Below are 13,207 nucleotides of genomic sequence, written 5' to 3' on the forward strand. Positions count from 1 at the left end.
AGTGTGTTTGGGGTATTAGATGTGAGAGGGGCGTATCCAGACTATTATCTAAGTTGCACTGTCATAATAAAGCTGTCCAGTATTTGTGGGCTGCATGCAGTAGCAGCCATTGTTTACCCTGCATGTAACATAATAAATGCATTTGGACTCCTCCCAGTGCAACGTGGTTTGCCCAGCTATGCTGGTTTTTGCTTTGTTCCCAATTTAGAACCAGGAACTAAAAACTAGGGATGTGCACCGGCCACTTTTCGGGTTTTGGGTTCTGATTACCTTGAGGTTTTGGGTTCTAATGGGTTTTGGCAAAACACCTCCTAAGTGTTTTGTGTTTGGATTTTTTGGGTTTTGGGTTCTGATTTTTTTATTAAAAAAGCATAAAGACTGCTAAAATCGCAGAATTTTTTTTTTTTTTGCTCCTACGCTATATTAACCTCAATAACATTCATTTCCACTCATTTCCAGTCTATTCTGAACACCTCACACCTCAAAATATTGTTTTTAGGGCAAAAGGTTGCACCAAGGTAGCTGGATAACTATGCTAAGCCACACAAGTGTGCGGCACAAACACGTGGCTCATGTAAGAGTGGCACTGCAGCGGTAGATACGGCAGTACTAGGCATCAGACAGGTAGATACGGTAGTACTAGGAACCAGACAGGTAGATACGGCAGTACTAGGCACCAGACAGGTAGATACGGCAGTACTAGGCACCAGACAGATAGATAAGGCAGTACTAGGCACAAGACAGGTAGATACGTCAGCAATACTAGTATGTGCACCAGCAGAATTTATAATAAATAATTTTATTATTAGGTACTGCTTGGCAGGGCCGGTGCAAGGCACCGGAGTGCCCCAGGCGAGGGGGGGTGGGGCGCCCCGGTGCCTACGGGGGGGGGGGACCTGCGGCGCTGTGTGATCTAGCGGCGGGGTCCCTGCAGTGATGCGCGCTATCCGGCAGCCAGGCGGCGGCGCAGGAAGCGCTGATGGGTTTGAAAACTCGCCGCACGCTGAATGTTTTCAAACCCATCAGCTCTTCCCGCGCCGCCGCCTGGCTGCCGGATAGTGCGCATCACTGCAGGGAGCCCGCCGCCGGATCACACAGTGCCGCAGGTACCCAGCACGGACACCCCTGCAGCCTCCATGGGAGAGGCGAGGGGCGAAGTGCCGCCCTCCAGTGGCTGGCGCCCTAGGCAAATGCCTAGATTTGCCTAGTGGTGGCGCCGGCCCTGCTGCTTGGCACCCAGTGGCACACGTCAGTGCACCAGCAGCATGGAATTATTTTTTACAGTCCCACACAGCACAAGTATTATTTTTTAATTAAATTAGATATAGCAGCCTAGTATGTAGTTGTACTACTAGGTAGGTACACATAGGCAGTAACACTGCCAGTGGCAACAGTGGACTGAGTAAATAATACTGGCAACCTCTATTCACAGTATTCAGTGCAGGCAGCACCAGTGGACTATACAGTATATAATTCAATTAATTAAGCATTAATAATATAGCAGCCTAGTAGGCAGGCTGTAGCACTGCCAGTGGTCACCACAAAAGGTAGTAGTACTACAAGTACACAGACTACACAGCAGCACTGAGAGAGACAGCCCCAGAGAATAAAAAATATTGCGTTCAAGCTCAAGTTTAAGCCCCAGCAGCGGCACCAACACACCCTCTCCCAACCCACTACTAGACTGGAGTGAAGATGGCGGGCGCAGCAGCCGCTATTTAAAGCCTTGCGAAATCCGGCGCCGGGAGATGACGTTCTGACCATGCTGACGGACCTGAGTCAGGCGGGAATCTCTGAGCGCTGCTCGGAACCGGGCTCGGAATGATGACGTTCGTGGGGGCTCGGATCTCTGGAATCCCAGTCTGCACATCTCTACTAAAAACACATTTTATTTTGACATACTTTATATAAAATTTGGCAGCTTCTCTCTGGTCCATTGCAATGTTTAAGGGCTCAGATACACACATACAATAAATGTAAAGCTGGTACACTGGGCATGTGCAGCAGCTCCGATCTGTCCCTTACACTGCATGATGTGGTGGCAGCTCTACTGATCAGATTATATACCTGCTATTGATGACATATTTTAAGGCACTTGCCAAGAGGAGGGGAGTTTCAGTGGCCACATCCAGATCCAGGAGAATGCTAGCGTTGATGATATAGGGCCTGATCCAGTTACGATTGCTGCTGTGTGAATTACAGATGGAGAGCCTCTCAACCAGCGCCGGGGCTCACCAGAATTCCCCCGCTGGTGAGATGGCGCTTTATCTGACTGGGACGCATGAGCATCCCACACGCACGCGTGTCCGTGTTCCAGACTTCAGGGAGACGTGTAGAGTTAGGGGGGTGGGGTGGGATTGAGTGTCAGGGACCGATGGCGAGACAGCAGGGAGCTCCGTTGTAAGGGGATGTGCGCGTGCATCCCCTTCAGGTGGCTGGTGATTGGCGATCTGACCACCAGACCCCCTCTGGATGGACTGCGCTCCATCTGTAGCAGAGGCTGGCAATAAGGTAAGATAAGGAGATAAGGTAAACGCCACCCCGCCAGTGTGATATCCCATCTTGAGAATCAATGTGCTCGCTGTGCCAATAGATGTGTATGGCTGCTTATAAATTCCCGGCTGTGCGAACATGTCCAAATCCATTCGTAAGCCTCTCACCATCAAATGATTTCCCCGCTGGTCACCACTGATCTCAGGACTGGAGCACCATTTATGATACGCAACAAGTTTTATAATTCGCAGCAAGTTTGGTCACTCGTTGATAACGTAACCCTTTCGCATATTTTTCTCTAATATACGGTAGATTTTTGGAGCTATATGTAAAACAATTCAAACATAAAACAATTTTAAGCAAGGAGGAAACTACCATAGGCGCAAGGGGTGCAGCTGCTATGGGGCCCAGAGCTGAAGGGGGCCCATCTTTGCTGTCTAAGTAATATGTTTTACATACATTTATCACCATCAGTTGCTAAAAAGGGGGGCATTACAAACTTTTGCTATGGGGCCTACGAATATCTAGTTCAGGGTTGCCGACCCTCCCGGAATTTCCGGGAGTCTCCCGAAAATCGGTTCAGGGGGGACTCCCGCTGTCCCCTGGATCGCGGCATTAAAATGGTGCAATCCTCAGGTCTCAGAGGAGGGGGCGGAGCTACGATGACACAATCGCATCATTTTAGCCCCGCCCCCTCCACGAAGATCCGTGAATTGCTGGTTTAACATCATGGGGGCGGGGCTTAGTGATGTCACGCGTAAGCCCCGCCCCCTGAGCGGCTGCTGAAACTCTCCTCTCCGGGCTTCTCCCGGAGAGGAGAATAATAAAGTCGGCAACCCTGATCTAGTTATGCCCCTGACTCTGTGGGAGAGATTTAATAGGATGAGAGATTCAGAAAGTGAGAGATTTGGTAAGACATCTCCAGTTTTTTTAAAGCGTCAATCATTTACACTGCAAAACCAGTTTGATTTTGAAGTTTAAATGATTGCCGCTTTAAAAAACTGGAGATTTCTTACCAAATCTCTCACTTTCTGAATCTCTCATCCTATTAAATCTCACCCTAAGTTTATGTGTGTATAAATGTCAAATTCAGAGCCAACCTCCAACCACTTTAGGATGTTGCTACTTATTAAATGAAACTACTAATATATTTGTTTCGGGGGAAAAAAACACTTTAGAATGTAGTATAATTTATGGTTTAAATCATAGGTTCTCAAACTCAGTTCTCAGAGCCTCACACATAGGGTGGTATTCAATGTGAATACCGGCGACGTGCAGTGAATCCTGTTTAGGATTCGCTGCACATTCGCCACTGCCCGCCGCGTTCCGGAGCCTCGCCGGCTCCGGTATTCAACGAGTCAGGGGCTCGCTGCCCCTGACCGGCGAATTTGAGCTCCTTCGGCGAACGCTGCAGGGTGCCTGAGGACGGCGGCAGGCAGGGAGATGGAAGTCTCCCTGCCTGCCCCAGAACGTTTGTGGGGGGGAGGTGGGCTCCCCGGGTGCCAGGCAGCACAGGCTGCCCCCCGGGGGTGCCAGCAAGGGACCGGGTATATTCACTACACCCGATCATGAATATGTAATGATCGGGTGAAGTTAATATATGAATATCTAATGAGCGGCTCGGCTCCCGGCCCCCTGCTGGCTGGTCTGTGTAAAAAAAAAAATATATATATATATTTTTTTTTTTTATTAAATATATATTCATGTGCTTACAGTACATGAATAAAAATAGCATGCCCCTCCTCAGAATAAAATTCCAGATTTTTTGACACCAAATGTTAAAAACAAAACACTTTATTTTAAAAGTTCACCTTCCACTTCACCATAAAAAGATAGCGATTGCTACTCGGTGAATCATGGCGAAAAAAACCTTGAAATGTATTCGCCATCTGGTCATTGAATAGGGTGATTCACCGTTTTAGTCAGAAATTCGCCTTACAGCACAAAATCGCCATAAAAACCTGGCGAATCAGCCTCATTGAATACCGCCCATTGTATGATTTCCAGCTGTCCTCACAGAAACACAAGTGAAATAATTAGCTCCATTTGTGGATCTTTTAAAACCTGTCAATGAGTAATGACTACACCTGTGCACCTGCCAGGTGACCTTGAAGTAATGAATTTTTGGCATCCAGAGGGCTGAATTTGAGAACCACTGGTGTAAACCATTCATAAAAGTAAGGTAGTGTCTAGATCCCTTGCAGTTTTGGTAATTTTCCCATCATGCCCTGGGTCCATGTATACCTGGAGGGGGAATATAAATCTGTGGCGAGCGAAGCGAGCCACCATGCCCGAAGCGTGCGAGCGTAGCGAGCCCGCGAGGGTACAATGCTGCAAAAATAAAACAAAATAAACGACACCTACATGAATTACACATAAATTAAAAAACGTTGTGAGGGCATCTAACAACTTCCGCCCTCACTGAACGTCACATCCTGTAACCTATACTGCATGGGAACTAGTCTCTACCATAAAAGTAATGCCACGTCTCACTTTCAATGGGGTTTATTAATCTGTGTGTTATTTATTTGGGGGCATATCATACACCTGTGCAGGTATATGTAACCAATATCTCTGAATTCTATTATCATGTAGTGTTCAAGATTGGTTACTAATACCACTCAGTGAGCTGGGGTAAAAAAATGTCTTGTTTTACTCACTCAGTATTAACCCCTCCCTTGCATGCACCTGAGTGGTATTACTGAACTAATTGAGCATCTACCACTATCTGTATGTATGTTGTGAGAGGCAGAGAGGAGCCTGTATTAGGTGGAGATGCAGGTCCTGATATGCCACATGGAGTAGTCTGGGGTTGCTCCAAGGTAGGTAGCTCTTAGTTCAGATATATCAAGTAAGGAGCCATTATCATGTGGCTCCTTGCTGGTTAATCGTAGACCCAATTTAGGGTAACGGTGGTGTGGGGTGCGGTGCCCCTGGACTGGTTGGGCTGGGTGGCTTTAGTGCGGTATGCCCTTACAGTCTATTAACACTTTTTCCTCACTAACACTATCTCTCTCTCTCATTTTAATTACATTTCATTTTTTATTTTATCTCTCTCTTTATGTATAGCTTCGGCTTCCTATCACTAATTATTAACACTTAGTATATCACTGGCGTGCCGCGCTGGGCTTCCTAGCTTATGATAGTTTTTGGGGTGCAGCACCCTGTACCTAGATATAGTGCTAGGGACCCCCAATATACAGAGAAGCCTTGACGTGGCTTGGGGGCATATCATACACCTGTGCAGGTATATGTAACCAATATCTCTGAATTCTATTATCATGTAGTGTTCAAGATTGGTTGCTAATACCACTCAGTGAGCTGGGGAAAAAAAAATGTCTTGTTTTACTTACTTAGTATTAACCCCTCCCTCATGCACCTGAGTGGTATTACTGAACTAATTGAGCATCTACCACTATCTCTATATATGTTATTTATTTGGGCAACGTGAGCCAGATATGTGACAGTACAGTGCACCATGAGCATTATTCTGATTTGGGAATTAAGTAATAAAGAACAAGCATACCTGGACAAACCATGTTGCGAGGCAAGGGGAATACATTCATGTTTTGCATGTAAGGCATACTTGCCTACTTTTGAAAACTAGTTTCTGGGAGATTATTACCCCTTTTTCGGGGTATGGCCTAATAACCATACACACCATATACAAACACAATTTATTTTACAGCAAAGTATTTACACCCAGCCAACGGCAAATCCAGGGAGGAGGGTGCTCAGTGTGATTGCTCTCCTCCCCCATCCATACAGGCCTCCCTGCCCACAGTGCTGACCTCCCAACAAACTGGGCCCCCCATTCCCACCCCCCACCTCAGTGGCCCTGCTGCAAATACATAGATAATGGTGCATGCAGGGTAAATACTGGCTACATTTGCATGAAGCCCAGAAATGCTGGGAAAATTTACTTTTACACTGCAATCTAGATGTGAGTTTAGACACACTCTGTTTCTATATCTCTGCACATATTAAGTCTACCTCACTTGCAGTGCAGAATAGTTTTCCCTGGTGCACAGTTACCTGCTATTACTTTATTTCCAAACCAAAATCAGGCCCAATGTAGCCAATATAAGCAGATATAAAATGGCCGTGCGCCCTTCCACAAAGCAGCCCATTCCCTTATAAATGCTCCCCCTCAACTCTCCATTCACCTCCTGCGCTGCCGCCGCTGCTGTCTGCAGGGTACAGAAGACAGCAGCGGAGGATGTGTGCTCCTCCGTCCAACCTGCAGACGCTACGGTACGCAGGTTGGACATTCCCCATTGATGTAAATGGGAGCCGGGTCGGAGGTCCCGGCGTACCCATTTACACCGCCCTCTACCAAGGTCCTAGCCATGTTCTACCCAGGTCAGGACCTGGGTAGAAGTCCCGTGTAAAGGGACACGGCCTGACCCATTTACACCGCTGATGACCCGCGTTTTTGCGGCGGTGTAAAAGGGGTATAAGTTACCTTCCACCAATGTTAATTTACTCATATAATGCCTGTATAAAAAGTTAAATTGTATTTACGTTATGGTAATGTGACATCATAAAACTGGTTTTGATTATTTTCCTTCTAACCAATAAGATTAAGCCAGTTCCTCCTTTGAATTAAATATTTGTATATCTATGACAGCATGCAACAGAACAGCTGCATTTCCGGTGATGGGACTGGTGCTGCTCAGACTAAAGCAATCCACAATCTCGGACTATGATACAGACAAGATACTATACAGATACTATACAGATACTATACAGATAAGCCATATCTATAACGGAGACGCTTACCTTGCCAAAGACTCGTACCACAAAGAACAGCGCTGTCATAAGAGATGCCAACATGGTGACAGATAAATCGGAGTGTACCAAGTGCCCAATGCAGGCTGACTGTCAGATGCTGGAGCTGAACTCTGCTAATAGGATTACCAGCCTAGATCGCACACCTGCTGTTCTGGGGGTGTAATCCGTCTGTGGAGAAACAAAGCGTCACTGGCAAATTAGAATATAGCGTAGGGCGTCGGTTCTCAGCCCTCATGACCCCATTCAGGTAATGTTTCCTGGTCACCCTACAGGTGCACAGGTGCACTCATTACTCACTGACATATGTTAAAAGAGCCACAGGTGACGCTAATTACTTCACTTGTGATTCTATGTGGAGACCTGGAAGTCATGCAGTTGGCCGGTCGACCGTGAATATGTTGACACATGAAAAGGGTCAATGCAGCTTAGGTTAACATGGTCAAAAGTTCTATGTCAGTGATGGCTAACCTTGACACTCCAGCTGTTGTTGAACTACACAACCCAGCATGCCCAGCATCAGTTTTAGCATGGCCAAATATCAAAACTGTAGCAGGGCATGCTGGGATGTGTAGTTCAACAACATCTGGAGTGCCAAGATCCCGGGATTGCCCACCCTAATACACACTGAGCGATTTCACAAAAGAAGTGGTCAGAAACTTGGATCTGGTGGAGTCCTAGGCCCATATAAATGCGGCCATGACAGGGGTGCCGGGGGTGAGCAGCTTATGTCAGCTGCCCGCCCGCTTCTCACACAGTGCGCTCGCAAATGTAAGACACCAGAGAGGTGTCTTACATCTACAAGCTCTGTATAAATTATTCGATCAGCAAATGATTCCTCCCCCCCCCCCCCCCCCCCACCCCCGCATCCAATGCTGCAAATGCATGTTTATGCTAAACATCCATTCCCAGCTGTGTCGAGGAACTCGGCGAGCGAGGGGGGGATTGCTGTTCGTGCAGGCGGCATTTCATTCACCAACAAAGCTGCAAAATTCGCAGCTTTGCGTGTGGACAAGAACAGCAGTGCACAGCTCTTCTCTAAAACTGCGCTGTGCAGCAGTGTGCTGATCTGACCAGGGGCGCTTCAGGAAGGGGGCCTACTGGGCTATACTCATTCCTACAGTCTCTTAGAGGAGGCTTTCTTCCATTACAGCTGTGCATATACTGCCATCTTGTGGTTTTTAATGTTATAGCAAGCAATTTGCTACCTGTTTACTCAGGAACACAAATAACTACAATAATAATGTTTTTACCCAATAGTGGTATGGCGCCAAATTGAAATTATAAATGTCCAAATACACTTATTCAAAATCCACATCCAGTGAAGTGAGCAGGAGATGTTTTTTTCCAATATTTGTTTATTCAGCTTCACAGGATTGAAAAAAAAAAACAAAAAAAACCCAAACAATATATATATATATATATATATATATATATATATATATATATATATATAAATAATAGGCAAAACGTACCATCTGGATCTTGGCCATAGGAATTGAATAAAATCACAACCTCCTGTAGTGAGATAACAAATGAATGAATTGCATCTGACAAGGACGGCAGCTACAACAGGAAGGACTTGGCAACAATAAATAAATTAACAAATTACAAAAAAAAAAAAAAAAGGAGAGAAAGGTGAGGGAAAAAGATGAGAAATGACACCCCCCCCCCCCCCTCACACACACACCACCCCCTATGCCAAGTGCGTAACTACCTTAGGTGCAAGGGGTGCAGCTGCTATGGGGCCCAGAGCTGAGGGGGGCCCATCTTTACTGTCTAAGTAATATGTTTTACATACATTTATTACCATAAATTGGTAAATAGGGGGCCTTACAAACTTTTGGTATGGGGTCTACTGATATCTAGTTAAGGCCCTGCCCTACGCCCCTACTCCCCAGCCAATTATGACTCTACAGGGAGATGTACCAATGCTTGGAGAGTGATATAGCGGAGGGAGAATCAGTCAATCAGCTCCAGTTTCCCAAACGCAGCCTGTAAAATGGCAGTTAGAAGCTGATTAACTGGTACTTTATCTATTTCCACTTTATCACCCTCCTAAACTTGATACATTTGTGATACCCAGCTGGTACTGGGTATAACAGAATACCCCTGCATTGTCACAGTTTATAATGCTCCGTGGTCGTGGGTTAGGCATAATACCAGTGGCAGGGTTGCCTACCCTTCCGGAATGGCCGGGAGTCTCCTGAAAATCGGGTCCCCCTCCCGGCCCCCCGGAAAGGTAGGCAACCCTCCCGGATTCAGGGGAACCCCCACTGCGCAACCCGATCGCGGCATTTAAACGCGGGTCTCAGAGGAGGGGGCGGAGCTAAAATGTCACAATCGCGTCATTTGAACCCCGCCCCATTCACAGAGATCTGTGAATTAGGCTATTTTACATCCTGGGGGCAGGGCTTAATGATGTCACGGTCAAGCCCCGAACGGCTGCTGAAAGTCTCCTCTCCGGGTTTCTCCCAGAGAGGAGAATCTAAAAGTCAGCAACCCTGACCAGTGGGGCCCTGAGTACTCAGGAATTTACTTACTGAAACCTTGTGGTAGTAGGTTGCAAATCCTAGTACAGTAAGAATTGGGCGCCAGACAATGCAGTAAGAATTGGGTGCCAGGCAATGCAGTAAGAATTGGGCGCCAGGCCATCTCATCACAGACCGCAAACAGTTTATTTAAAGTTCAAACAGGGTAATTACAGAAATAACATTTCCTCTTCTCTCCAGCACAATATTCATATAGATCAGACTACATCAGTCCAGCACTTCCTTTCAGCAGCATAATCAATGATGGGACAGCAGTAAATTACATACCAGTGTATTCTGGGACCAGTAGTGCTACAGAAACAAACAGGGACTTTTTTTTGGTGCTTTCTCCCCCTACTCACTGGGGATTTTCTCAGTCTTTCTAAACGGGATTTCCCTTGGACTTTACTCAATAGGGGGTCTCTTGCGTGTCACGTGGCTTACAACCACTCACCCATACCGCCGGGATGGTGGTGGAGGATGATAATAGGACTTTTTGGCAGTCTGGAGGAATCGGTGTCTGCTGCAACCTGAAGTGGGTGAAGGAGCAGTAACACAATGGGGGCAACCATTAATGTTGTGCCTAAGGTCAGCCTCCCCTTATATCTACCTCCACCCAAACCACCTAATATCCTTTGTGCTTACCATCTGAGGGGACTGCACAGCCAAAGGATGTCTGCTAGCCCAGTAAGTAGCAGTGGCTACCTATCCATCCAACTCCATCATAGAGAGGTCAGGGGCCGCTCATTCAGTGGCACATTTCTCGTGTTATCTCCATGCTGTAATTGCACCGATATGTACGAATGATTCTTACAGAGATCCATGGCATGAGAATTCCTATGGCTCTGGACAAAGGCTGCTACAGAATAGAAATGATGTGTCTATAGGAAATGGCAGGTCATTAATACAAGCCATGATGACACTCTTGGTTCTGCTCATAGAGCACTGTAATTATGTGATTAAGGTCCGCTCAGCCAGAGAGATATCCTCATACACTGCACTTACTGGCAGCAGGTGACATAAACACAATGACAGGAAGACATCTGCGCAGTCACATTATCCTCTCTACCTAATGGATAGTAGAAATCTCGGATATTCTGGCAGGATACACGCTCTATAGAGACAACCTTTCATTACGAAGCCCCAGATGACACCCTGAGTGGGGTATACTGTATGTGGCTGTCAGTCAGCAATGGAAATACAGGTTTCCTTCTGCCAGCCAAAAGTAATGGCCCTGCAGGCAGATTTCAACATCCTAAGGTGACGCAGAATAAAGCAATGAGATCTCAAATGAAAATAAAAATCTTAAAAAAATATATAATCTTGCCTTTTCCATGCTGACCGATAAGATATACATTTCTACTGCTTAAGACTGATGAGCACACCCCTTAATGACAGCTTTAAATATGTCAACCTTAGATGATAAGAGGAGCACCTCAACACTTTCTACGTCTACGTCACTGTGGAAGGGAAGAAACCATAGGGGGGTATTCAATGCTCTGACGGCGAGCTATGATGGTGAGCAGTGCTGATAGTTTGCCGCCAGAGTATTCAACTCCCTTCGCTTTGCGTTTCCACCTTGCTGGTTCCTTTCGGCGAGGTGGAACCGGCGAGTGTGGCCATTAAAATGGCGGGACTCGCCACAAAATGCAGTGGACTTGCTGCATTAGTCGTTTAAGGGGTTCGGACGGCGAGGATTTCTCCCTAACATTGAATATGGCGAGAGGGTTCGATCGCGAGGAAGGCTTTTCTTTGCCAAAAATAAGCCATCCTCGCTGTAGAAAACACCTTCGCTGAGGTATTGAATACTGCCCATAAAGTACTAAAGTGACCGTAAAAGCATCAATTGTTAATATTAATACATTAAAACATATAATACATCAAGATTGGATACAATTAGTGCACCTGTATGGGGGTGAACGCTGTTGAAGTTCAGTTCTATGCCCAGTTTTTCAAAATTCACCAACGCGGGGCGCGTTGGTGAAATTTGAAAAACTGGGCATCCAAGGGGATGTCTATATCTTAGACAGGGTTCTTCCTTGGACCTATATTTATACAGAGATTACTAATGTAGGATAAGTATTCTCATAAGTCTGATTGCAATTAGCTGAAAATCAGTCAGGTAACATATTGTTGGGGTACTTACGCCAGGGTTGGCAGCTCCTGCTCCGTCTCATGCACCTGTCCACAGTCAGAAGAATGAGAGACTCTACAAACAGACGTAGCCCGGCTCGTCAGAGGTCCGCCGTGTCGCACATTTTGAATCACAAATTTGAACCGCAGTTAACTGCCGATCGTACCGGAAACATGTTGCTGGGCATCAAACCAGGGAAATGGTTTTAACTTTAAACCAGTTTAATACAAATATAATGACACAAATTTACTCATGGAGAGAAGACTGAAGATCATACAATACATGCTAAGATTTGTGGCTATTAATTTCTATTAACATTAACTTTCCCTGGACTTCTCCTCGCGATCTCAGCTAAAATCTCCATTGGAGCGTTTCGGTTTGGATGAACCTCTCATGAAGGGAATGATCTCTTCTTTATATAATCTAATATTACATTCATCAGATCCCCCGGCTCCCAAATTTGAGCGTCAATGGGAGATAGATTTGGGAGAACCCCCGGAGAAACATTCATGGTCCCATATACGCAAGAGATTATCAAAAAATTCAATCTCTACACTGGTTAAAGAAAATGCCTATAAAATGTATTATCGCTGGTACTTGGTACCTGTTAGACTAAACAGAATATACAGTTCTGCTTCACCCCTATGCTGGAGAGGTTGTGGAGAGTGCGGCAGCTTTTTACACATTTGGTGGACTTGCCCTAAAATTGTAGATTATTGGGAAAAAGTGGCAAATTTGTTGGGTAAAGTGTTACTTACTAAAATTGATAGGGAAACATGGTCCTTTCTTTTGGAACATCCCATAGATTTTCTAGACCCACCATCAGAAAAATTAGCATCCCAGATACTTAGCGCTGCAAGGTGTCTAGTTGCCTCACACTGGAAAAACCCCTTCCCCTCAAACATTAATAAATAAGATAACAGCTTTTCTACAGAACAAATCCATAAAATGTATTCAAATATGGAATCCATGGTTTGATTATACCCTAACTCTGTGTGGCAGTAAATCTAATGACCATCTTGAAAGTTACGTAATCTAATTCTAATTTGAGACCTGAAAATTCCATTCAAAACTTCTTTCTTCTTTTCAAATACTCCCGGGCAAACACATTATAATTTAAACTATTAAGTAATAATGAAGATATTTGCAATGCAGTTTACAATTTAAAGAACATGTATTTAAAGCATCGTTTATAGCAACACTTGTGTCATTTTAGTATTTTTTGTCTTAAAAAATAAATTTGAGTTGTTTTTATGGC

General features: G+C 45.4%; 1 protein-coding gene across 1 annotated transcript in view; it reads right to left on the reverse strand.

The window, feature by feature from the left end:
* Window positions 1-7,983, reverse strand: part of LOC146042030 (uncharacterized) — a 29,673-nt gene extending 21,690 nt beyond the window's left edge. The window contains exons 1-2 of the mRNA XM_083161938.1: window positions 7,913-7,983; window positions 7,276-7,455 (exon numbers count right to left, since the gene is read on the reverse strand). Of these exons, the coding sequence (XP_083018064.1) occupies window positions 7,276-7,329 (54 nt within the window). The 5' untranslated portion in view covers window positions 7,330-7,455; window positions 7,913-7,983. The remainder of the gene's footprint in view (window positions 1-7,275; window positions 7,456-7,912) is intronic.
* Between the last annotated feature and the right edge of the window lie 5,224 nt (window positions 7,984-13,207).

The sequence above is a fragment of the Crinia signifera genome, chromosome 19 (assembly GCF_055691185.1).
Source record: "Crinia signifera chromosome 19, ASM5569118v1, whole genome shotgun sequence".
Lineage (NCBI taxonomy): Eukaryota > Metazoa > Chordata > Amphibia > Anura > Myobatrachidae > Crinia > Crinia signifera.